The sequence below is a fragment of the Loxodonta africana genome, chromosome X (genome assembly GCF_030014295.1).
Source record: "Loxodonta africana isolate mLoxAfr1 chromosome X, mLoxAfr1.hap2, whole genome shotgun sequence".
Taxonomy (NCBI): domain Eukaryota; kingdom Metazoa; phylum Chordata; class Mammalia; order Proboscidea; family Elephantidae; genus Loxodonta; species Loxodonta africana.
The window spans coordinates 128180078-128207665 of record NC_087369.1 but is presented as its reverse complement, the minus strand read 5'-3'; the positions used below and the strand labels follow the sequence as shown (position 1 = coordinate 128207665).

General features: G+C 43.7%; 1 protein-coding gene across 1 annotated transcript in view; it reads right to left on the bottom strand.

Moving 5' to 3' along the window:
• FRMPD3 (FERM and PDZ domain containing 3) overlaps positions 1–27588 on the bottom strand; it is a 93544-nt gene that overhangs the window by 39620 nt on the left and 26336 nt on the right. The window contains 4 exon segments of the mRNA XM_064278661.1: positions 6196–6315; positions 7772–7903; positions 11074–11181; positions 15243–15347. Of these exon segments, the coding sequence (XP_064134731.1) occupies positions 6196–6315; positions 7772–7903; positions 11074–11181; positions 15243–15347 (465 nt within the window).

Genomic DNA, 27588 nt, shown 5'->3' with positions numbered 1-27588 from the left:
GTCAATTCTTCTTCCGTCTTCCTGATTCATTGCCCAGCTTTCACATGCATAAGATGCAATTGAAAATACCATGGCTTGGGTCAGGAGCACCTTAGTCTTCAAGGTGACAACTTTGCTTTTCAACACTTTAAAGAGGTCCTTTGCAGCAGATTTACCCAATGCGGTGCGTCGTTTCATTTCTTGACTGCTACATCCATGGCTGTTGATTGTGGATCCAAGTAAAATGAAATCCTTGACAGCTTAAATCTTTTCTTCATTTATCATGATGTTGCTTACTGGTCCAGTTGTGAGGGTTTTTGTTTTCTTTATGTTGAGGTGCAATCCATACTGAAGGCTGTGGTCTCTGATCTTCATTAGTAAGTGCTTCAAGTCCTCTTCACTTTCAGCAAGCAAAGTTGTGTCATCTGCATAATGCAGGTTGTTAATGAGTCTTCCTCCAATCCTGATGCCCTGTCCTTCTTCATATAGTCCAGCTTCTCATATTATTTGCTCAGCATACAGATTGAATAGGTATGGTGAAAGGATACAACCCTGACGCACACCTTTCCTGACTTTATACCAATCAGTATCCCCTTGTGTTTGAACAACTGCTTCTTGGTCTATGTATAGGTTCCTCATGAGCACACAATCAAATGCCTTTCCATAGTCAATAAAACACAGGTAAACGTTTTTCTGGTATTCTCTGCTTTCAGCCATGATTCAACTGACATCAGCAATGATATTGCTGGTTCCATGTTCTCTTCTGAAACCAGCCTGAATTTCTGGCAGTTCCCTGTCGATATACTGCTGCAGCAGTTTTTGAATGATCTTCAGCAAAATTTTGCCTGTGTGTGATATTAATGATATTGTTCTATAATTTCCACATTCAGTTGGATCACCTTTCTTGGGAAAAGGCATAAATATGGATCTTTTCCAGTCAATTGGCCAGGAAGCTGTCTTCCATATTTCTTGGCATAGACGAGCAAGCACTTCCAGTGCTGCATCCATTTATTGAAACAACTCAGTTGATATTCCGTCAGTTCCTGGAGCCTTGTTTTTCATCAATGCCTTCAGAGCAGCTTGGACTTCTTCCTTTAGTACCATGGGTTCCTGATCATATACTACCTCCTGAAATGGTTGAACATTGACTAATTCTTTTTTCTATAGTGATTCTGAGTATTCCTTCCATCTTCTTTTGATGCTTCCTGCATCGTTTAATAATTTTCCCATAGAATCCTTCATTATTCCAACTCGAGGCTTGATTTTTTTCCTCAGTTCTTTCTGCTTGAGAAACACCGAGCGTGTTCTTCCCTTTTGGTTTTGTATCTTTAGCTCTTTGTGCATGTCATTATAATACTTTATTTTGTCTTCTTAAGCCATCCTTTCGAATCTTCTGTTCAGTTCTTTTACTTCATTTCTTCCTTTTGCTTTAGCTGCTTGACGTTCATGAGCAAGTTTCAGAGTCTCCTCTGACATTCATCTTGGTCTTTTCTTTCTTTCCTGTTTTTCAGTGACCTCTTGCTTTCTTCATGTATGATGTCCTTGATGTCATTCCACAACTCGTCTGGTCTCTGGTCACTGGTGTTCAGTGTGTCAAGTCTGTTCTTAAGATGGTCTCTAAATTCAGATGGGATATATTCAAGGTCATATTTTGGCTCTTGTGGACTTGCTCTGATTTTCTTCAGTTTCAGCCTGAACTTGCATATGAGCAATTGATGGTCTGTTCCACAGTCGGCCCCTGGCCTTGTTCTGACTGATGATACTGAGCTTTTCCATCGTCTCTTTCCACAGATGTAGTCAATTTGATTCCTGTGTGTTCCATCTGGCGAGGTCCATGTGTATAAAAAAAAAATGTGTATAGTCGCCGTTTATGCTGCTGAAAGAAGATATTTCCAATGAACAAGTCAGTCTTGCAAAATTCTATCATTTGATCTCTGGCATTGTTTCTAGCACCAAGGCCATATTTTCCAACTATTGACCCTTCTTCTTTGTTTCCAAGTTTTGCATTCCAATCACCAGTAATTATCAATATATCCTGATTGCACGTTGGATCAATTTCAGACTGCAGCAGCTGCTAAAAATCTTCTGTTTCTTCATCTTTGGCCTTAGTGGTTTGTGCGTAAATTTGAATAACAGTCGTATTAACTGGTCTTCCTCACAAAAGAACTAGACACTGAAAACTATAAAGTATTTTTTTTCTGGTAGAAATTGACAAGCTGATTCTAAAATTCACATGAAAATGCGAAGGACCTAGAATATCTAAAACAACTTTGAAAAAGAACAAAAAAGTTGGAGGACAAACATGACCTGATTTCAAGACTTATTATAAAGCTACAATAATCAGAAGATTGTGATACTGACATAAACATACAGAAGTAGATCCAACAGAATACAGAGTTCAGAACCAGACCTACACACATATATAGGCAGCTGATATTTTACAAGGTTGTAAAGGCAATTCAGTGGAGAAAGGATAGTTTTTCAACAAATGGTGCTAGAACAATTGGATATCCATATGCAAAAATAAATAAATAAATAAACACCCCAAACCAGAACTTTGATCCATACTTCACACCATATATAAAAGTTAACTCAAAATGGATCACAGGCCTAATGTAAAACCTAAAATGGTAAAACTTCTAGAAGAAAAAAAAAAACCAGGAGAAAGTCTTTATGAGCTTGGGTTAGGCAAATATTTCTCGGCTATGAAATCAAAAGCACAATCCACAAACAAACAAACTGATATATTAGACTTTATCAAAATTCAAACTTCTACTTTGTGAAAGATACTTTTTAGAGACTGAAAAGACAAGCCACAGACTGGGAGAAAGTAATTGCAACAAAGGACTTGTATCCAGAATACATAAAGAACTTTCAAAACTCAATAATAAGAAAACAAGCAACCCAATAAAAAAGTGGGCAAAAGATCTGAACAGACACTTCACCAAAGAAGATGTAAGATGGCAAAAAAAGCACATGAAAAGGTGTTCAACATCATCAGTCATTAAAAGAAAAATAAAAGTTGTCGTCGATTCCCAATCATAGCAACCCTATAGGACTGAGTAGAACTGCCCCAAAGGGTTTCCAAGGAGTGGTTGGTGGATTTGGACCGCTTACCTTACATACATACATACACGTACACACATATACATACACACACACACACACACACACACACACATATATATATATATATATATATATAAACCCTAGAAAATGCAAACTCATCTATAAGTGACAAATAGCAAGTCAGTGGTTGCCTGGGGGAACAAATTACAGAGGCGCCTGAGGAAACTTTTGTTAGTGTTGGATATGCTCAATATTTTGATTGTGGTGATGATTTCATGGGTATATACATATACCAAAATTACCGAATTACACATTTTAAGTATGTGTAATTTGTTGTGTGTCAATTATACCTCAATAATGCTGTTAAATTAAAAAAAAAAAAAAGAAGGAATAGATTTGAAGTCTGTATCATCACTAAGGGGAAAGACAGGCTGGACATAGTCTTGTCATCAAATTCCAAAATATTAGAACCAAGGCAAATCCCAGAAGCTTGAATAAAGAAAATTTAGGGCAAACAAAATGAGAACTAAACTTACAGAATTCATTGCTCCCTAGAGTGCTGTTAAAGGAACCTGAGGATATTTGAGAAATGTTCCTAACATTTAAGGTTGTCAGAAGGGGCAGAAAGGACAACCATGATGTCTCATAGCACATCCCCAGGAATCATCATCAAATGCAGATCAGTTTCCAGGTTTTTTTTTTTTTTCTCTCAAGTCCTCTGTATGTCCTACGGGCACCTAAACTCAACATATCCAAAAATGAACTCATGTTTTCCCAAAACCCATTGCACTTCTTGTATTCTCTAACTTGGGGGATGATGCCATCTCTACCAGATACTCATTGAGTCAAGGTCTACTGATTCTACCTCATAAATATCTCTTGAATCCCACCCCAGCCCTTCCATCATTACCCTTATTCTGGCCCTCATCATTTTTCCTCCAGATAACTGTAGTAGCTCCCTAGTTGGTATCTTTTCTCAGGATCTTTCTAAATTGTTTATCTGACCAGGTTATTTTTCTCCTTTCTGTGACCCTACCCACCAGCAGAATTTCTTGAGCTTGGCTGTACCTTAGAATCACTTTTTTGTTTTTAGGTGCCTCAGTTGACTCCAACTCATAGCAACTCCATGTATAACAGAACAAAAACGTTGCCCAGTCCAACACCATCCTCACAATTGTTGCCATCTTTGAGCTCATTGCTGTAGCCACTGTGACAAATCCATCTCGTTACGGGTTTTTCTTTTTTTCGCTTACCCTCTACTTTACCAAGCATGACGGACTTCTTCAGGGATTGGTCTCCTGATAACATGGCCAAAGTAAGCAAGACAATCTCACTACCCTTGCTTCTAAGGAAAATTCTGGCTATACTTCTTTTTTTTTTTTTTCTTCAGAATCACTTTAGGAATTTAAAAATACTCTTTGGCTCCTACTCCCATAGATTCTGATTTAAATTGTCTTAGGTGGGGTGGAGAAGTCTCTGGGTGGTACAAACGGTTAACATGTTTGCCTGTTAAGCAAATGTTGGAGGTTTGTGTCCACCCAGAGGCTCCTTAGAAAAAAAGACCTAGTAATCTACTTTTGAAATACAAGCCATTGAAAGTCCTATGGAGCACATTTCTACTCTGACACATATGGGGGTCTCCATGAGTCAGAATGCACCCCATGGCAACTGGTTTTTGGTTTAGGTGGGGTGGAATTTTTAAAAAATCTTTCCAGATAATTCTAATACGCAGCTAGGGTTAAGAACCACTGCCCTAAAGCAGTGTTTCTCAAATTCCTGCACGCCTCAGAATCACCTGGAGGGCTTGTTAAAACACAGATTGCTGGGCCCCTGCCCCAGAGTTTCGAATTCAGTTGAATTAGGGTGGGGTCTGAAAATTTGCAATTTCTATCAAGTTCCCAGGAGATGCTGATGCTATGCTGCTTGCTGGTCCAGGAATCACACTCGGAGAACCATTTATAGCATAAAATCCAAGCAGGGGCCTACCTAAGGAAAATAGCGCCTAGGGCAATTAGTGTTAAATTGCTGAATGATCTCTCATAGCTGGTGCTGGAAACTGTGATGGCCAATAAGAAACTGCTAATTGGCGAAGCAGTGCCTGGGGCACATGCCCTACCTGTGCCCCCCTTAAGCCCCTGAGCCTGAGCGTGTCACAGACGATCAAGCCTTTCCCCACCAGCCTCCTGTTTCTCTGACTTCGTTTTCTACTGCTCCTTACCTCACATCCTGTACTCCAGCCACAATAAATTACTTGCAGCCCTCCCAATACACCATGCCATTTCATGCCACCATGCCTTTGTAAATGCAAGTCCCTTGCCTAGAGAGTGCCTCCTTCACTCCATCTCTTTACATAGCAAACGTCTCCTCACTCTTCAAGGCTCAGAGCATGCACATGTCGCTTCCTCTGTGCAGCCTTCACTATCACCCTCCCACGTCAAAGTGGCAAACTGCTGCCTGGGTGCCCCCGCTGGTATTGTACTCTGCCACTATCACAGTGCCTATCACACTGCCTTATATTTATTTGTGTGTCTATCTGTCTAGTGGCATAGTCGTTAAGCGCCAACGGCTGCTAACCAAAAGGTCAGCAGTTTGAATCTACCAGGTGCTCCTTGGAAACCCTATGGGGCAGTTCTACTCTGTCTTATAGGGTCTCTATGAGTCGGAATCGACTCGATGGCAATGGATTAGATTTTTACAACAGCCTATCTGTTTATGAGCTCTAGTGAACTGGGACAGTTCTTTGTTCATCAGTGATTGCTAGCACCTAGCGTAGGGCTTGGCCCAGAGTAAGTTCTCAGCAAATGTTTCTGGATGAACTGAATTGAGAATCATCCTTATTAGAGATGGGTATTGGGGGTTGAGATCCTCTGAAACTCAAAGAGGTTTGTTAAAACCTTGGGATCCCATGAGAATGTCAGAGCTACGAGGGTTTCTTGTTCTTGAAAACTGACATATCTGGAAGATTAGACAGGACTTTGAGCCCCAGCCAGCTCAGGTCACCAGGCCAATCAACTTGGCCATGGACTACAATGGTACCAGAAGAGGAAAGGGCCTTCAGAGTTACCTGGAGGCTGAAAAAACTTACAAAGCAACTTCACTCTGATGGCAGACCAGCCTGCTAGCTTGTTTGCCCAAGCCAAACTCTACCTGGATGTACAGGTACTCAAAAGCAGCAGGATCCCGATGTAGCAGCTCCACAGGGTCTTTGGGAAAGAAGCTTATTCGGAAGAGGCATTTCATTCCTTGATAGTGTGTCCGCTGCACCACCTAAATCCCAGGGATGAGAAGTAGGAGGAAAAGAGATCCAGAATCAATGGCTGGGGTGATAGGAAGCCAGCTTGGTGGCTCCTCAAGGTGGGGTTTGCGGCAGAGCTAGGTTGCTTTTTCCCCACTCTGTCTCGCACCTGAACAATTCCAATTACCCTTAGAGGAAAGTGATGAGGAGCCACGTCTCTTCTGCAGCCCTTCTGACTACAGCTTTTGGAATCACTTATCCAGGATGTCCCCTTTATTAACAATTAGGTCTAAGCCCCAAAACATTAGGTAAGAAGAGAGGGATTCTGGGAACTTCTCAGACTCTTTTCTTGCTATGGAGCTAATGTCTTTACCTAACATAGGGGCTCAGCTTTGAGCAGTGTAAGTTACCAGTTATAAGCCAAATTAAAGATATAAAATTCCATTTGAAAGTAAAGAAATAAGTTGGCACTATATTGATAATTGTTGTAGCTGGGGATGGGTAATGAGGGTTCATTATATTATTCCTTCTACTTTTGTGTATGCTTGAAATTTTTCAAAATAAAAAGGTTTAAAAATCCCCATTTGGAACAAGAGACCAATTGAATTCAAAAGGCCTCTTGAGGGTAGGAGTGGAAAGTTTAGGACTCCCTCCAAGCAAGACACCTACAACCTTCTCTTCTTACCTGTGAGTATCTGGATTGCATTTGGCTGAGAACTAAACATGAATCTTTTTTTTTCCCTAAAATCCTTTCATGTTTTGTGTCTGATTTTGGTTTAGCTTTCATTTAGGCTCTGAAATTGTATTTCTTCCCAACTGTCCTTCTCCAACTCTTTCCCATTCTACCCTGAGAACACTGGCTGGCCCTGGGTGCCTCTGACTCTTCTTGGTGCTTCATAGTTGGTGAAACACTATCTAGCAACTCTGGATTTCTCCATCCTTTTCCCATATGGCAAGGGCTAGGAAACATACTGAACAGAAACTTTTTCCTACTCTACCTTGGAAGTTGATCTGGGTGACATGGTGCCCATTCTTGGCCCTATTCAGCCCATACCCTATCCCCACATGTTCTAGTCTCACTAGGTAGCTGTCGTAGGCAATTCCATTTCCTGACCCTTCCAGATTACAGCCTTCATCTGAAGGGCCATGTTTCCTCTCAGGAGGTAGAAAAATCTAGCAGGTAGGGCTTTTAGGAGACAAGAGATTTGACACTACTCTTCAAACTTCACATTCCTGGTACTGTGCAGTGAATAATCACCCCAAACTCTCCCTACTAGAGACCAAGACTAATAACCTTCATGCCCTTCTTGGGTCACAACAGACATTTCCAAAAGCCCATTCTTAGGTGGGTCATACTGACCTCAGTTGAAAACTGTGGGTCTGAGTGTATCATTATTAATTTTCTAGACAGGGAAGGCTTGGATCTTCCTCTCTAGTGGAGGCCACACGCATGCAAAGCAATTAAGCCAGGACAAACGAATTGCTTACATAAGCCAGGGGCTGCTTGTCCTGGAGAAGTAGGAACTTGTGATTCTGTTCTGTCCCGGCATACTCAAGGACGAGCGCAAAGTGCTCAATGTACCTCAAGGAAAGTCGGTCCTGCAGTGTCACCATAACATCCTGTGGAAGAGAAAAGAGCCCTGAAAGGGAGACTCATTTCAGCTCTAAGCCACTCTAAATGTCAAACATAGGGGAGAAGGACTGAACACCAAGAAAGTTAGTCCTGAGGAGAAAGCTGAGGCTGTGAAAGTGGGGCAAACAGAGACACAGGGGCTCTAGAGAAGCTGCCTGGGCCTCTGTGGTGGCCCAGGCCCTGTGTTCCAGGATGAGTAAAGTGACCCATCAGTGCCATCAGAAGCCTGAGCCCTGGGGAACACCAAAGGCGCAGGGGCTGGAGGGAGGTGTTTCTGAATTTTGCTTGGTCCTCCTCCTCCCTCCCTCCCTCCCTCTGGTTCTCACTCCTCCCCTTCAACAGTGCTTACTAAGTGCCAAGCCCCTTGTTGGTTCTTCCCTTACCTTCTCCGGTAAGTCAGAAATGTTAACTCTGGTTTGTCTGTTAACTATTTTCTTAGGCATTCACAAAAACAAAAGCTGCATTTACATGATTAAAAAGTTTACTATTTCTGGATTCATAATCTAAATCAAATGATTGGAGTTACTAGTGAAATGTTCATTTTTAATTGTAGCTGGCTTTTAGAGATGATCAATTTAGCAACTTGAAAAATGTATCCATGCAGAGGAACTATGTCATGTGTTTTGTGTACAGCCATAAATCTGACTACTTATGGGTTCCATCTGCTCTGCTGCCCTACTTTTTCTTTTCATTTAAATAATGTATTTTATTTAATTCATATATCCGAAGTAATTAACATTTCAACATGTAATCAATATAAAAAGTTATCAGTGAGATATAATTATGTAATGTATATGGATATATCTGCATCTTAAAAAAAAACTGTTGCCATTGAGTCAATTCCAACTCCTGGTGACCTCATGTGTTACAGAGTAGAGCTGCTCCATATGGTTTTCTTGGTTTTAATCTTTATGAAAGCAGATCACCAGACCTTTCTTCCATGGTGCTGCTGGGTAGGTTCAAATTGCTAACCTTTAGGTTCGCAGTAGAGTGCAAACCATTTGCACCCCCCAGGGACCTATCTATATCTATATAGATATATGTATATACTATGTCTTCTAAATTCAGTATGTATTTACACTTACAACATGTTTCAATTGCCCTATTTTAATATTAGGGTGTCTCGAAATGTATCCATGGGGGCTGTTCAAATGTCAGTTTTGAGATTTCTGTCATCTATTTGCTGTGACTTCACGTACACTGGGCTCCAGTGTGTATGTTTGTAGAGCTGGCATCACTGAGCTCCCAAAAGCTTGAAAGAAACAGACTTGGGAATGAGAAGCTCCCTTACAGTCAGCATTGCCAAACAAGCCACTCTGAACATTAAAATACATTTAGCCATTCAAACGTTAGCATGGAAATTGGTGGGTACTTGAGAATATCTCTTCGTATTATTCAAGTAGTCACAGAGGTGCCAGTGTTGCTGGCACTCTGGCAGGGACAGATGAGGTTTTCTTTGCAGTTCGGCTGCACTGGGATTGTAGACAGCCAAGCCAGTGATTGCCAACTGGTGTTACAAGTGTAATGGCCTCCTTGCCAGGCTGTCAATTCACCCAGGTACCTCTCTGGTATGAGTGGCTTGGCAGCCTGTCAAAGTTCCAATGAATAACCAGCACACCCTCCATGAAGTCAGAGTGAGATCACAAGCAAGGGGAACACCACTGTCCTGGAAGGCTAAGGCTACCTGGAAGCAACGATAGCTGTGATGGTGTGAGGTGGGAGAATGTTCAACGAAGCCTTTGAGAGGGAAGGGAGGTAAGTAAACCCTGCAGTGCAGAGACATAATATACAATGGACTTATCAACCCATGGGTAATCGCCAAGGAGAATTCTGACACAAAGATATGCATATCTGGAGAGGAACCCCCGGGTGGTCTAGTTCTGTTTCAATGCCTCTTCCCATAGCCTGGGACCTTCAATCACCAAGAGACATCCCATGACACCCGAAAGAATGTGTTTTGGTCCTAGGTGAGTTCCTGGTCCGGGGATCCATCCAGGCCTAAGCCTTCCAAAGAAACCCCGGGTTCAATCAATGTGGTTTGGGCACAGTGTTTCTCAACTAGGGTGCTACTGGCACTTTGAACAAGACTATTCTTCATCATTCAAGGACTATTCTACTTCCTGAAGGACACTTAACATCCCTGACCCTGAGACACTAAATGTCAGTAGGACACCAAATCATTGTGACGATCCAAAATACCGTCAGACATTTCTAAAAGCCCTCTGGGAGTAGGCAGTACAGACCCTGGTTGAGAACCACCGGTAAAGCCATTTCTGAATACCTAATAACTCTTCTTAGCAAAAGTCTTCCTAGATCAGGGTTTTTCTTTTTTTGTGTAGGGTTTTCTTTGCCCTAGCATAGGTACCTCAGGACCTGTGGGCCAAGGTGGGCTTTCTGGGTAGGCACTGCAGGTGCTCAGGAGTTTGGGTGGCACTGGTTGCATTAAAACATTCCTTCTGGGGCTGGCGTTCTCTTTCTGGCAAGAGTCCAGAAGAAGTAGGAGTGGATATTTTTGTCCCAAAGCAAAGTGAACCTGGGGGTTAATCATATCATCACCTCTACTCCTCAGGACTAAGAGACTCGCTACAACTTTTAGACGCCTGGCTGAGCTGTTAAGAATCACAGCTCAGTAATTGCTCTTCCTGTGAAAGGAATAGCCAAATGGGCAGTTGCTGGACTTTTCAAATCTTGGTTCAGTGTTTAAGGTCTGGTTGTTATTTAAAAAGCAAGGCATGGCTAAGCTAATCTCAGAGACTGCATTTGTTGATTTCTGTGTGTAAACTTGTGTAGGTGTTATTTTATCAATATAAATTGCATTTGCTTTATAAATGGCTTGCTTAATGATCTTCACACTCCTTGGCTCCTAAGAGTCTCGAAGGACCTAGTGTAACACAAACACAAAGCAGTTCACAAGTAGATGTGCACCCATGTGCTCATGAACACACACACACACAATCACCAGCACACAGCTGGGCATATAAATTTCCACCCCTCACCCCCATCTGGGAATGGTGTTTTTACAGCCTCATAAACAGCAGGGGCTAAAAGGCCACCTTGCTCCAGCAGTGAGCAGCTATGTACAGACTCGGTGGAACATGAAGACAAGCAGCTGTGTGTCCTCTGGAGAGGCTAACCCAAAAAGAGACTCTGTATGTACCTTAACAGTGGTCCGACCATCAAATGTGAATGACTTGATCTGCCCATTTTCTAAGAAAACCTTCAGGACGTTGGGGATAAGGAGAAGACCTTCTTTCTTCATCATTTTCTGTGAACAGGCAGGGAAAGGACAAGAAGAAGGGCTCATTTAGAAGGAGGAGGGAAGCCAGAGGAGGAGTGTAGAAAGGAAAAGGAGGAAGAGAAAGGAGAAAGCAAAGGAGACAGGGAGCCAAAGGTGTGGGAGGACAAAGAGACAGAGGAAAAGCAAATCAGTAATGATGTTACATGGAGACCAGAGCCAAATTCCCCAAGGAGACATTGATTGGTCTATGTCAGAAGTTCACCCTTCATTCGACATCACAGCACACCCACATGATAATGTGGTTCAAAGCTCCTTCTGAGCCCAACTCACTCACCTGACCTTGTCTCCTGAAACATCCCTACACACAACATTCTCCTTCACATATCAAGATCACTTCCACATCCATGCCTTTGCTCTGCCATTCCCCCTCCCTCATGGCATCTAAGGCTTTTTCTGGCTTGGGCCCCTTCCACCTCTCCAGCATCATGTCTTACCATTCTTGGTTTGTACACTGCTCTTTCATGCCTCCATACTTTTCAATAGGAGGTGGTACATGTTAAGTTCTCAATAAATATTTGTTAAACAAAGGCTGTTCCCTCTGCCTAGAATACCCTTCCTCTTTCTCTCCTTGGCAAACTCCTACTCATCCTTCAAGACCTAGCTCAAATATGTATTATTTAAAGCCTTGTCCAAATATCCTGAGGTACTTGGACCTGCTCTTCCCATGTGTTCTCACTGCAATTTATGTGCACCTCTCTCTCTACTCTTATATTTCTGAAGAATATTTGTCTTTCTCTTCAAATGGTGAACTCAGAGCACAATGACCATGTTCTCTTCATCTTTGTAGTCCCAACACTGAGCAGAGTTCCTGGCACACAATTGGTGCTCAATAAATGGCTGCTAAATGAATGAGCAGTAGAGTGGAAGTGCATTCCATAGGGTTCTCAAGGCTGTGACCTTTGGGAAGCAGATGGCCAAACCTTTCTTCTGAGGTGTCCTTGGGTGGGTTTGAATCACCAACCTTTGGGTTAGTAGTGGAGTGCTTAACCATTTGCACCACCCAGGGACTCCAGTAGGTGTTTAATATGTGTTTACTTGAATAATTAGGAGCCCTGGTGGCGTAGTGGTTAAGAGCTATGGCTGCTAACCAAAAGGTCAGCAGTTTGAATCCACCAGCCACTCATTGGAAATCCTATGGGGCAGTTCTACTCTGTCTTGCAGGGTCACTATGACTCAGAATCAACTGGATGGCAAAGGGTTTTTAAATCATTAGACTTAGCAGAAGAGTTCAACCATTTCTCTGAGCCTACATCGTTAGTGCTATAGGAACTGAAAAGCGGCATAAGGTGGCCAGATTCCTTAATTCAATGGACATTCATTGAGCCTCTACTATATGCCCAGCACTATGTTAAGCCCCATGAGGACTATATCAAAAATAGAAGATCTGGGCCCAGGCTTACACTTTTGTTGTAGTGACCTGGCATACACACACAAATCCACTAGGGACTAAAACAACCCAACAAGGTAGATATTAAGGATTCCTAGATAGGTTGAGGAAACCCTGGTGGCGTAGTAGTTAAGTGCTATGGCTGCTAACCAAGAGGTCGGCGGTTCGAATCCACCAGGTGCTCCTCGGAAACTCTATGGGGCAGTTCTACTCCTATAGGGTCGCTGTGAGTCGAAATCGACTCAACGGCAGTGGGTTTGGTTTTTTTTGTTTTTAGATAGGTTGAATTGGATTTTGATTTTGAAGGTGATGATGGGTGTGGATTATCAGGTCAGAAGAGAACAGTCCAGATCAAGGGACTGTCATGGACAAACCATGGGAATAAGCGAGTCCTCTTGGGTTGGGGTGTGGCTGGTAGTGGTGGGAGCCAGGAGTCAGGTTTGACTGGGGTGAAGCCAAAGGTGGGAAGTGATGGTATACTGTATCATACTGGAAAAGTGTGACTCCCTGGCTCTCTCACTGATCCCGAGAATCCTGCCAAGTTCAGAGGCCCTGGTCCCCAGGCTGATGATGCTCAGTGGTGGCAGGTTTTATTTAGCACACTGGGTTGGACTCAGATAATTACTTAATTGATTTTGCTTAAAAATAGAGTTGGCAAGGAACGCCCACAGGATTTATTTTTGCTGTGGCTGCTTAATAAAGCCTTGGAACAAGAACGGAAAAGGATGATAGGCTAGCCAGGAGTCACCTGGGCCTCGACACCCCTAGTTCCTGGCCAATGGTGAGGCTGCTACGGTCTGCACTGGTGGTAGGGAAGGGAGGGAGGTTGCTATTGTGGCATCAGGTAATTTCCTGAGCGCAGCCAGAGTCGGAAGATTGATGTCTGTTTCTCTCCCAGCCAAGAGCCTCAAACCGTGCCTGGTGGCCTGTCCAGGAGAGAAAGAAGTAACTCTAGGTGGGTCCTAGCTACTCTGGTGCATTTATGTTCAGATTGGTCTGGAGTGGGAGCTTGATTCTGCCCGTGGCCTAGCTGAGAAGTATAAAGAAGGGATTCCTAATGGGGGAAGGATAAAATGGAGAATGGAGAGTAGAGGAAAGAGAAGAGAGGGGAGGAAAAAAGGAAGGGGAAGGAGGGGAGGGGAAGCGAGGGAGTTCTTTGCTGAGTGGCTTGGCCTTGGTTGATTATTCTGTAATGTTGGGGTAGAATACGATGCATCTGCCTATACTTTCCAAATTCAAGTCACATTTCCTCTGAGTTTTCAAGGGCTCAGGACACAAACATCTGCTTAGTGACTTAGACCTCAAGGTCTGCTTCACCCTGATCTGCAGGGACTCCATACTGCTCCCTTTCCTCTCTGCTCACTAACCTACCCCCTCCCCCCCGCCCGCTTCTCTTCAACCTTTTCTGCTAGGATTGACATGACAATTTGCCTAGTGGGGTCCTGTAGTCCCCTGGACTTCCCATACTTCCTTGGATAGGGATCGGGGAGGACATGAGCTCAGTTTGGGGATAAGAGTCAGGGAAATGGGGATGGGAGACATCTGTGTCCTTTATCCCTTTTTCTGAGTGACTCTGCCTCAAAGAACTCTATAAGTGCCTGGTGCCCCAGTGATTTCCCTGTTCAGTCTGGGCTTGCTATCTTCTCTCAACAACTGCAGCTGTGCCTCAGTACGTAAATGACAAGGGCCTCCTGAGAGCCCAGCCAGCAACAGCCTGAAAAAGCACACAAGTGCCTATTAGCTCCAGCTCTCCCCACCCCCCTCCCCACCGGGATATCACCAACTTCCACAGATTCCTGGGGGACTCTGGGCCCCAATCCACTCCTGCTTAATATACATGTTTCTGCTCTCCACCCACCTCTTCACATTTGCACATCTGGGGCAGACAATTTACTTCATGCAAACCCCACAAGCAATGAAAAAGGTTGTGGGCTGCCCATGACCCTTAAAATCCGCAGGTATGTGGTATGGGCTATTGAACATTACCTGCTCCTTGAGACAATGCCACCCAGCAGTATTGTATTGTCTCAATCTGAACCACTTATCCCCCCAACATCACTGAGAGCTATCCAGTGCCAGGGAACACATATCTATTTTGCATTCTATGCGGGCCTGGGAACCCAGCAAGTGCCTCCTAAAGACTTTGTGATTTAATGAGCGTCTGTATCATTTTCCCTATGGAAGCTTCATCTACCACTGCACAGTCTTCTCCAGTCAAGATGTGGAGTTGCAGGATCACTTAAATGTGAAGAGAGCTCAATTTCACCAGCCGCTCCTCCCATGGATCTTAGGAAAACCACTCCTCCTTCCTGCTTCTTTCAAACAACCAAAATATGTTTATGGAGTATCTGTTCTGAGTATAAACTACTATGCTAGGGATGGGATTTCTCGAAGCACCATGAGGATCCTGAGTGACTCAGTACGTACTCCTTCTCCCCACCACGCCCAGGGCCTCTCTGGACATCACTCACTCCTCACTCATGACCCACCTATATAGCACTAGGGTCCTCCCACTCCAACCCCTTCCTAACACTGTCCACTTCTGAGGAAGAGTGGACAAGCAACTGCCCCCAAATGAGGACTTGACATTCAGACCAATTCTGGCCAAGGGCCCAGGAGACGGAGCTGAGGCTGCACTTACTGTATCTGTTTCTCCAAATGCCGCTTGCTCAGAAAATTGGACCTTCACAGGTTTGGACCTCAGTTTGGCCTTCTTCGCAGCACTGATGAAGGCAGATTTGGGGGACTGAAAAAAGAACAGGGGACTGGTTATTTTTCCATCCCTGAGGAAAAACTCCCCTTTATCACGTTGGAGTTAAGATGTCTCAGTACACATACACTTTCCCTTATTGATCAGTAAGTCAATAAATAAGTATTGATTACCTACTAGGTGCAAGGTAATGTGTTAAGTGCTTCCTTATATAATTGGTGTGTTCCAAGAAAACTGGGCATGAATTGAATTTGGGTAAATTGAATCCCATTGTTAATGCTCTAGGCCTAGAGGAGTTTGCAAAAATTCTTTAGTAATAACAAATACTGAATTTTTATATATTTGGTTTTCCTAATATGAGATATAGCTAAGTGGTGGTTTTTATTACATCTGAATACCAGCATCCCAAAGGATTTATAGAAACGATCTTACTCATCTCACAGATATGCCTTGCCCCTAGGAAGGAGGCTTATAGCAAATGTTATTTCAGATGTGGAAGAAAAGAGGCCTAGCACTCCAAAGTGATTTACCCACAGTTTCTATACTATTCAGGAATAGAGATGTTAGGGATTTAACCCAAGTCTCCTGGCTTTCTAGTTCTAGGCTGTACACCAATTTGTACAACCAATTCTATAAGAAATGCTCAAAGAATTGGCTAGGCTCTCTAGTTCTTGAAAATTGTCCCACAAATTCCCCAGGAAGCGTGGCTAGCAAACACTGGAAACTAAGCCTTTCCTGGGTGCTCCCTGGGTGCTTACCCCTCTCCCCACTGAGCTCTATACAGCCCATTGTTATGGATTAAATTATGTCCCCGTAAAATATGTGTTGGAATCATAACCCCTATATCTGTGGATGTAATGTAATATAGTATAATCTCCTTCCATAATGTAAATGTAATGTAATGTGATCAATCAGTTGAGGCCATACCAGTGTAGGGTATGTCCTAAACCTAATCACTTCTGAGTTATTAAAAAAAACAGCAGAGACACAGAGACAAGAGAGCACAAATGAGGAAGAGAGACACTATCTGATGATGATGGAGGTAGTTGAATCTACAACCCCAGGAACTCCAAAGACTGGAGCTACTAGAAGCTGAAATAGATAAGGAAGGACCTCCCCCTAGAGCTACACTCTGAATTCGGACTTATAGCCTCCTAACTTCTGAGAACTGGTGGCGTAGTGGTTAAGAGCTTGGCTGTTAATCACAAGTTTGAATCCACCACCTGCTCCTTGGAAACCCTATGGGGCAATTCTACTCCGTCCTATAGGGTTGCTATAAGTTGGAATTGACTAGACGGCAGTGGCTTGGTTTGGTTTAACCTGTGAGAAAATTAATTTTTGTTCTTTACAGCCACCCCCTTGTGGTATTTCTATTTTAGCAGCACTTTAGATAACTAAGACATCTACCAATCAGGAAATACAAGAGTCCTGGTAAGGGCCAGCCCCATGTCTTTGGGGCATTTACTCATTCATTCAACAAACTTATAGAGAACCTATTATGTGATGTCAGGCACTGTTCTACATGAAGGATACAGCAATGAACAAGACAGACAAAATTATGTGCCTTCATGGAGTGTACATTCTATCAGAGACAGGTGATTAAAAACAAATACCTGTTAGGTAGTATCTTAGTCATCTAGTGCTGCTATAACAGAAATACCACAAGTGGATGCTTTTAACAGATATTTATTTTCTCACAGTTTAGGAGGCTAGAAGTCTGAATTCAGGGTGCCGGCTCTATGGGAAGGCTTTCTCCCTCTGTCAGCTCTGGGGGATGGTCCTTGTCTCTTTAGCTTCTGTTTCCTGGTTCCTTGGAGAGCTCCACATGGCTTGGCATCACTCTTACCCCATCTCTGCTTCTCTCTTTTGGTTGCTTAATCTCTTTTATATCTCAAAAGAGATTGGTTCAAGACACACCCTATACTAATCCTGCCTCATTCACATAACAAAGACAGCCCATTCCCAGATGAGATTATAACTACAGCATCTAAACCCCAAACCCACTACCATCCAGTCAATACCGACTCATAGCAATCCTCTAGGACAGAGTAGAACCACCCCAAAGGGTTTCCAAGGCTGAAATCTTTATGGAAGCAGATTGCCACATCTTTCTTACACAGCAGCTGGTGGGTTCAAACCGCCGACCTTTTGATTAACAGCCAAGCACTTAAGCACTGTGCCACCAGGGCTCCTTAAACCATAGGCATAGAGGTTAAGGAGCCCATTTATGGGGACAAAATTCAATCCATAACATTCAGTTTTTTGGCCTCCAAAAATTTATGTCCTTGCCCATGCACAACACATTCACCCCATCACATCATCGCAAAAGTCTTACATCAACTCCAAATCCAAAATCTCATCTTCTGACTCATTTAAATCAAATATGGGTGAGACTTTAGGTGTATTCCATCCTGGGGCAAAATTCCTTTTCATCTGTGAACCTGTGAAATCTAGACTATAAATTATCTACTTCCAAAGTACAATGGTGGACCAGGCACAAGGTAGATATTTCCATTACAAATGGGAGAAATTGGAGGGAAAGAAGGGATAACAGGCACCCAGCAAGTCCAAAACCCAGTAGAACAATTTACATGAGCTCTCAAGGCTTGAAAATAGTCTTCTCTTCTCTGAGGCTATCTAGGCAATGGCCCTGCCCTCCAGACTCAGGGTGTTGGCCATGCTCTCTGGATTTGGGGTGGAGGCCTCTGAGCCCTGGGCTTCAACTCTGCCTTCTATGCCCACTAAGGTGGCAACTCTGCTCCCTCAGCTTTGGGGAGCCCCATTTTCCTAGTCTATCTGAATGGTACCCCAGCCCCTCGGCCCCATTCTTCTGCCCCTTGGGCATGGCAGCCACACCCCCTCAGCTTTGGACAGTGGCCTCATCCCCCTGGCACACATTAATGGCAGCCCCATACTTCAGAACCAAGCTGGCAAATCTCTGACTCTGAAACCTAGGAGGCTGTGGCCCCACACTTTGAAACTGAAAAGGCCCTGCTTCCCATATTCCTTCCAACAGTTCTTCTGCTCTCTGAGCTGCTCCAGGGATGGTCCTTTTCTTTTCTTGGAGGGCAACAGATGTAGCTCCTTTGGCCTGTTTCCTGCCTGTAGAATTCCAAGAGGCAGACAGCTTTCCTTCTTTTTGTCCTATCCCTGTCCCCTTCAGTCTAAGCTGATGGGTTTTCTGCTATGGTAGTTGGTTAGATCCATCAGTCACAGGTTTAATCTCTTTAACAAAAGATTGTGTAGTTACATCCGTGGTGAAAATTCTAGGACACATGTCCTTAGTTTGTACAACAGAATTTTCCAAATCTTTAAGTTTCATTTTCACTTTCCACGGTTCAATTTTAAGTCCATCTCTTTCCTCCCACATTTTACTATAAGCAGCAAGGAGAAACCATGTGGCCCCTTTAAGATCTTGCTTAGAAATCTTATCAGCCAGATATCCACATTTATCACTTACATGTTCTACCTTCCACCAAACATTTGAACACAGTTCAGACAAGTTCTTTGCTGCTGCATATAAAGCATTGCCCTTCCTCCATTGTCCAATCACATATTCATCATTTCCTTTAAAAGCCTCACTGGAAACACACTTAATGTCCACATTTTTATCAACTTTCTGTTGCTGGTGCCATACGTATTCTCTAACACTACAGAGACCTTCTCTATGGCTCTCCTTACTCCTTCTGGGCCCTCATCAGAATTGCCTTTGACGTCCATAATTCTACCAACAGACTCTTCAACGCAATCTAGGCTTTTACTACTAGTCACCTTAAAACTCTTCCAGCCTCTACCCATTACCCAATTCCAAAACCACTTCCACATTGTTGGTATTTGTTAGAGCAGCACCTCCACTTCTTGGTACCAAATTCTGTTTTAGTTATCTTGTGCTGCTATAACAGAAATACCATAAGTGGATGGTTTTAACAAACAGATATTTATTTTCTCACAGGTTAGGAGGCTAGAAGTCTGAATTCAGAGTGCCAGCTCTAGGGGAGGGTTTTCTCTCTCTGTCAGCTCTGGGGGAGGGTTTTCTCTTTCTATCAGCTCTGGGGGAAGGTCCTTGTCTCTTCTGCTTCTGTTTCCCGGTTCCTTGGAGATCTCCAAGTGGCTTGGCATCAATCTTGCCCCAGCTCTGCTTCTCTCGTTTGCTTGTTTAACCTTTTTTATATCTCAAAAGAGACTGACTCCAGACATAACCTACATTAATCCAGCCTCATTCACATAACAAAGAAAACCCATTCCCAGATGGGATTATAACCACAGGAATAGAGGCTAGGATTTACAACACATATTTCTGGGGGACACAGTTCAATCACAACAGGTAGCAAATAAGGACTATGAGGGCAAAAGGAGGAGTGAGTGAAGCTGGGAATGGTGGGGGTGTTATTTTAGACAGGGTGGTCGGGAAAGACTTCTCTAAGGAGGTGATATTTAAACAGAAACCTGAAGGAAGTGAGGGAGAGACAACCATGAGGCTATCTGGGGAAAGAGCCTTTCAAACAGAAAGAACAGTAAAGGCCCTGAGGTGGGTGTAGGATTGAGGCGTATGAGAAACAGCAAGGAAGCCCACTATAGCTGGAGTAGAATGACGGAGAGGGGATGGGAGGAGATGTGATCAGAGAGGCAGATGGGGGCTGGATCATGTAGGGCCTTGAAAACCATGTTAAGAACTTTGAATTTTACTCCATTGGAGGGTTGTGGAAGCCCTGGTGGTGTAGTGGTTAAGAGCTATGGCTGCTAACCAAAAGGTTAACAGTTCGAATCCACCAGGTGCCCCTTGAAAACCCTGTGGGGCAGTTCTACTCTGTCCAGTAGGATTGCTATGAGTCAGAATTGACTCGACGGCAGTGGGCTTCATTTTTTTTTTTTTTGTGGTGTAGTGATTAAGAGCTTGGCTGTTAACCAAAAGGTCAGCAGTTCGAATCTACCAGCTGCTCTTTGGAAATCCTATGGGACAGTTCTACTGTGTCCTATAGGGTTGCTATGAGTCAGAATTGACTCGACAACAATGAGTTTGTTTTTTGGAAGGTTTTGAGCAGACCTGATGCGACTTGCATTTTAAAAGGATGCCTCTGGCTGTTGTGTGGAACACAGACTGTAGGAGGTAAGGACAGAAGTAGGGAGAGCAGTTAGGAGTTTACTGCAATAATACAGTCAAAATACGATGGAGGCTTAGGCCAGGATGTTAATAATGGAGATGATAAAAAATGATTTGAGTTCTGGATATATTTTGAAGATAGAACCAAGATATGTTGATGGATTGAATGTGGAGGGTGAGAAAAAGAGAGGAGTCAACTGGAAGAATGGAGTGGCCATTTACTGAGATGAGAAAGACTAGGAGGAAAAACAGGTTGGGTGCTACTTCAAACCACCATGGAGCTTGAGTCCTACAATCAGAATTCCTTCAGGTTAAAGCCATGAAGGTCTCTGCCAGCTGGGGAGGCAAATTATTAAGCCATTGTCTATCATTAATGCTGTTGTTGAGATTCATTTACCAGATTAGCCACACGAAAGCAGGGCCCAACAATAAAGACACACCAGAAACAAACATCCTCATCTTGGGCCCTCATCCCAGCTGTGTTTTCTTTCAGGCCCAGCAATCTCATTCCCTCAGAGGTCAGATTGCAGCAGGGCTTCGGAACTGGTTCATTCCAGTTGGAGCCCCTGCTGAGAATTTGCATTCTCACCCCAGATATACTGAATCGGAAGCTACAGTGTTTATTGAACAAGATCCCCAGGTGATTCTTATCTTGTTAAAATGTAGCTTCTCCCGAAGACAACTCATCAGACATGGAAGGGACTGGACAATGGGTTGGAGAGAGATGCTGATGAAGAGTGAGCTACCTGTATCAGGTGGACACTTGAGACTGTGTTGGCGTCTCCTGTCTGGGGGGGAGACGGGAGGGTAGAGAGGGTTAGAAAGTGGCAAAACCGTCACGAAAGGAGCGACTGGAAGGAGGGAATGGGCTGACTCATTAGGGGGAGAGTAAGTGGGAGTATGGAGTAAGGTGTATAAAAGCTTATATGTGACAGACTGACTTGACTTGTAAACTTTCACTTAAAGCACAATAAAAATTATTAAAAAAATGTAGCTTCTGATTCAGTATATTTGGGGTAAAAAAAAAATGGAAATGCAAATTTTCAGCAGGGGTTCTAACCGGAATGAACCAGTTTGAAGCCCTGGATTGCAAACAGCCACCTGTTCCACCTGAGTCCAGCAGGAACTCAAGCGGTGGGTTTTAATCCTGGCTGCACTTTGGAAACACTAGAGAGCTTTGAAAAAATCCTGATGCCCAGGCCCCACCCCAGACCAATAACACCAGAATTCCTGAGGGTGAGTACTGGGCATCAGTATTTTTTAAAACTCCTAGTGATGTCAATGTACAGTCAAGGTTGAGAACCACTAAGCTAAAGGAACCTTCTTAGACTTCTCATCCTGAGCTACAGGGACAATTTGTTGGTAGCAGATGATACAGCACGATGAAATCCAGAGCTGGAGATCCTTGCAGAAAGTGATTACAGTATTCATTGTTTATGCACGTCAATAAATGCCTTTGTATGTTGCACCGCCTAGTGCTCAAATCCTAGGAGGGGGCTGGTGGGCCGGGGGCTGGTGGGCCGGGGGCTGGTGGGCCGGGGGCTGGTGGGCCGGGGGCTGGTGGGCCGGGGGCTGGTGGGCCGGGGGCTGCAGGCTGCAGCGGGAACAAAGGGAAGGGGGAAAATAGAAAGATCTGTAGCTATGCTCAGGCAGCTCTGCTTGACTCTATCCCCACCAAAACTAAACCTGTTGCTGCCAAGTTGATTCTGACTCATAGCGACCCTATAGGACAGATTTGAACTGCCCCGTAGAGTTTCCAAGGAGCGACTGGTGGCTTCGAACTACCCATCTTTTTTTTTTTTTTTTTGGTTAGCAGCCAAGCTCTTAACCACTGCACCACCAGGGCCCCCATCCCCACAGTAGTCCAAATTTCCACCAAAGGTGCCACAAACATGACGGAGGTGAAATTTTCTTTCCACCTGACGGTTACCCTTTCCTTTCTCTGTGATCAGTTACCATCGGACATCTCCATGGCTCAGTGTGAGATGAGGTATCCCTAGAGACATAAATGGGTCATGTAGTCCATGCTTCATTTTTATATGTGAAACTGAGGCCCGATAAGAAATATGGTTTACCCAAAGTAACAAAATAATTTGGTAGCAGAGCTGAAACCAGAAGCCAGATTTCCTGAGTCTTCAATTAATGACCCACTGCAGCAGCCTGAAGCTGGCAGTTTCTTTCTATTCTTTCATCCATTGGTTCTACCTTGGTCCTGGTTAATGGGTTTAACCAAATGAAGAAGAATATCAAATGGTCTCCTTTTTTGTATTCACCCACGGTGGAGGTGAGTTAGATCCTGTCCTAGAGATGCCACTACATATTATTCAGATATTTATAGAAGCAAAAGCACCAAGGAGGAAATGGAATTGCCAATATTTTCAGGGATTATAATTATTTCCAGGTGTCTGTTTTAGCACTGTTTTCAGCTTGTTTGTGCCTCATTCCACATTGACCCCTGTCCTGTTGGTCTCCAAGAGACTCCATGCTATTCTTGGACATCAGCCTTGATCACTGATGGTGATTCACTCATTGCCAGCTGGTCTCTGCTAGATGTCACAGAGTCATGTCTAGCCTTATGCTCAGACACAGATGAGGCCTGCCTTGCAGTGTAATATGAGGGGCCCTTAAAGGCCTGGGAGAGTAGGGCCCAGGAATCTGCATTGTTTAAATGCCTAACCCATGAAGCACAGATTAATTGAGTGCCTTTGGCTGGGACATCTGAGTTTTTCACTGACCGTATTTTTCCTCCAAGGAGTTGGGAATCTTTTTGCAACAGGCACCCTTTCTGGCTAAAATGAATTTTGGCTTGAAACACGGGACTAGAATGGCTAAGTACCTCCGGGGCCGTTGCAAGCCCCTTGAAGCACATATGCAGCCAGCAGCTAGGTGAAGTAATAGAAGAGAGCCTGCCTCTGCCCCAGGGCTGAATTCAGCAGATGGTGATTCTTTGACCATTTTTTAATTTGTTGGCTCTATTATTACAAAAAAAAATTTTTTTTTTATTATTACAGATTTAAGGGTTGTGATCTCTCATATCTTAGCCAATGTCAGGTGTCTGGCCAACAATTTTAGTGCAAGATAGCACTCTACTGTGATAACTATGAAAGACTTTTAAGACAATGGGGCACTTGTTAAAATGTCACCAGATCCCCAGGTATACGTAAGAATCACCTGGGGATGTTGTTAAACTGTAGATTCTGATTCAGTATATGGGGTGGAAATGCAAATTCTTTGAACTGGAATGAATGGGTTCAAAGTCTTGGTTCCCACTTCTGTGCCTGCCACATTCTATCTCCTCTCTGTCGCCACCCTTCAGGGCCCCCAGTTTCCCTTTTGCCCAGCTAAATGTCATCTCTTCCTTAAAGCCCAGCTCAAATTTCACCTCTGTCCTGAAGCCTTCCCCAACTTCTACATTCCCATCCCCTGATTTCCTACAGTACTCCTTGATAATCCACACTGCCTTATCTCATCCCCCCAACCAGGTTGTAAGAGAAGAGATGACATTTTATATTACTGTGTCTCCTCCTAACACCAGGCAAATAGTAGTAACAGAATAAAATAGATTAGTTGATTGTTATGAATAATAATTCATTAATTCAGCCAAGTATGGTTTGAGTACTTACCATCTGCCAAACATTATACCTCAAACAGCTTGTGGAAAACCAGTTCTTCTACAGCGGTTCCTAGTATTTGGGCTTTTTTTTTCTGGAGTGGTGGCTCCAAGCAGAGGGGATTGAAGCTCTTTGGGTACAGGCTAGGCTTTCAAAACCAGAAAACCAGGGTTCCATTTGAAGGAGTTGTCTGTTTTCTTTACCAGAGCCATTCTAGGTTATAACCCAGTGCTTTGTTGCTCTATTTAAAAGACACTTATTGAGGACCTACTATGTGCCAAGGTCTAAGGGTTGTTGTTAGGTGCCGTCGAGTCGGTTCCGACTCATAGCGACCCTATGCACAACAGACCGAAACACTGCCCACTCCTGAGCCATCCTTACAATCGTTGCTATGCTTGAGCTCATTGTTGCAGCCACTGTGTTAATCCACCTCGTTGAGGGTCTTCCTCTTTTCCACTGACCCTGTACTCTGCCAAGCACAATGTCCTTCTCCAGGGACTGAGCCCTCCTGACAACATGTCCAAAGTATGTAAGATGCAGTCTCGCCATCCTTGCTTCTAAGGAGCATTTTGGTTGTACTTCTTCCAAGACAGATTTGTTCATTCTTTTGTTAGTCCATGGTATATTCAATATTCTTTGCCAACACCACAATTCAAAGGCGTCAATTTTTCTTCGGTCTTCCTTATTCAAACTATTTCTGATGACCGACTACTTATTAACCTTGGTAACCCTTAGACCTTAGACAATGAATAAGGAATAAGGTCTAAGGGTTACCAAGGTTAATAAGTAGTCAATCATGGGAAATAGTTTGTCATTCAAAAATTAAGGAACACACTTAAATACATATAGGCTTAATAAGGGTCTATTTATGCAGTATGGTTTGAAGGGCCCTAACAAAGGATCCCTGTGTCCCCAGAATGCCCCCCAAATGGCCTGCCATAGTAAGAGTCACTCTGGTAGAAGGAAAATATTTTCTGAAAGAGACAGTATATTAGACCAGCAGTTCTCAACCTTGGCTACATATCAGAACCATTGAGGGAAGCCTTGTGAAGACCAATGCCTGGGCCCTATCCCCAGCTTTTAATACAGTTGGTTCAGGGCAGAGCCTGAGTAGTAGTAGTATTTTTTTAAAAGCTTCTCAGGTGGTTCTAGTGTATAACCAGGGCTCAGAACCACGGTATTAGATCATTATCAGCCACAGAATGTAGGAGCTAGAAGGAGTATTAGAGATTGCCCAGTGTTTTCCCAGATCCTACTGATCACCAGAATCACCTGTGGATCTTGTTAAACACAGATTCCAGGCCCCGTTCTTAGCCCTATCGATTCCCAGTTTCCAGGAGATTGTCCTCTGGAGGATGTGGTCATCAAACTTTAACACAACAGGAGTTTGGTGGGAGGCAGCAGTCTCCATGCACCTGTAAGATGTCAAGTGCCCACTGCGGACACAGAACTATATTCTGTGATCCAGAGACTATAACATCAAACATACGTTGGAGTCTTCAAGAAGCTTTCGTTATACCTTCAAGATACAAGATACACATGTATGCAAGGCTGACATTGTCGGGATGCACTGGTATGGCCCATTGTAAAATTTTGAGGGATTCTTTCACATTGATTGGTAAGTAGCTGCCCTAAGCTTCCTGGGTACTACTTGACCTCTCCCCTAAGACCCCCTTACCCCTTTACAAACCATCAACTGAAGGGTTAACACCTTCCACTGTTGGGAGGCCTCTAAGACTAGCTTATATTCTGAATGGTTGACCCCTGCTGTACAGGTTGTTAAATATTTTGACTATCACCCTTGTGTGTATGTGTTCACCCACTTCTATGCTTTAGGGGCTTAGAGAGCACAAAGCCAGGAACTAGAACGTAAGCTCTATGAGGGCAGGAACCATGTCTGTACCATGCACTGCTATATCATCAGTCTAGAATAGTGCCTAACATATCATAAATATTCAATAAATGCTTGAAGAAGTAATGAATGAATAAATTAGAAACTCTCATTCAGGTTAGTCTGGCAAGCCTGCTTGTAAGCCCTGATTCTCAAGCCAAGTCTTAAAAGAAACAGGCATGAATTAGAAGAGGTGTGGACCAGTATGAGGACAAAAGTTCGCAGGGCAGTTAAGACCAAAGAAATGTGCAGGGAGGAGAAGGAAAGCAGCCTGTCCATAGCAAAGAGGCTAAGGGACGGAACATGTGGAGACATTAGAAATGGGGGGCAAGGAAGTGTTGGGGGCACTGGGATGTGAGAGCTGAGATGGAGATGTGGGGGTAGGCTCTTCATTCTGCACCTTAGTTTGGGCACTAGAGTTTCATTTATTTTAAGTTGCTATAATGGCCGGATGCTGTGTTTCCTTCATTCTTTCAACAAATATTTGTTGAGTACCTACTCTGTGTCAGGTGCTGTTCCAGGTGCTGGGGATGCAGCAGTGAACAAAACACAATCCCTACCCTCATGAAACTGACATTCTAATGAGGGAGAGCACATATATATATATATTTGTTGTTGTTGTTGTTAGGTACCGTTGAGTCGATTTTTGACTCCTAGTGATCCCATGTGACAGAGCATAACTGCCCCATTGGGTTTCCTAGGCCGTAATCTTTACAGAAGCAGATTACCAGGTTTTTCTCCTGCAGAGCCACTGAGTAAGTTAGCAGGTGAGCCCTTAGCCATTGTGCCACCAGGGTTCTCTCTCTCTCTAGAAAACAAAGAGCCTGTTGCCATCGAGTCGATTTCAACTCATAGAGACCCTATAGGACAGAGTAGAACTGCCCCATAGGGTTTCCAAGGAGCGGCTGGTGGATTCGAACTGCTGACCTTTTTTTGGTTAGCAGCCGCAGCTCTTAACCACTGCACCACCAGGGTTCCTCTCTCTCTCTCTGTAAAATCAAAACCAAACCTGTTACTGTCAAGTTGATTCCGACTCAGGGTGACCCCATGTGTTACAGTGTTACAGAGTAAACTACTCCATGGGGTTTTCTTGGCTGGGTGGCGCAAATGGTTAAGCACTGGACTATTAACCAAAAGGTTGGCAGTTCAAACCCATAGGCACCTCAGAAGTAAGCCCTGATGATGTGCTTCTGAAAGGTCACAGTCTTGAGAACCCTATGGAGCGCAGTTCTACTCTGCACACTTGGGGTTGCCATGAGTCAGAATCACTTCAATGGCAACAAACAACAACAACAATCTTTACAGACTCAGAGAGCCAGAGCTTTCTTCTGTGGTGCCCCTGCGTGAGTTCAACCTTCACCTTTAATCCTTTAGGTTAGTAGACCAACCAAACCAAAAAGCAAACCCATTGCCATCGAGTCAATTCTGACTCATAGTGACCCTTTAGGTCAGAGTAGAACTGCCCCATAGAGTTTCCAAGGAGCACCTGGTGGAATTGAACTGCCGGCCTTTTAGTTAGCAGCTGTAGTACTTAACCACTATGCCAGCAGAGTTTCCAATAGACCAACATTTACCTTTAAACCTTAGGTTAGTGGTTGAGTGCCAACCATTTGTGCCACCCAGGGATTTTATATGTATCATCTTTCGTGGGAATATAAAATGGTACAGCCACTC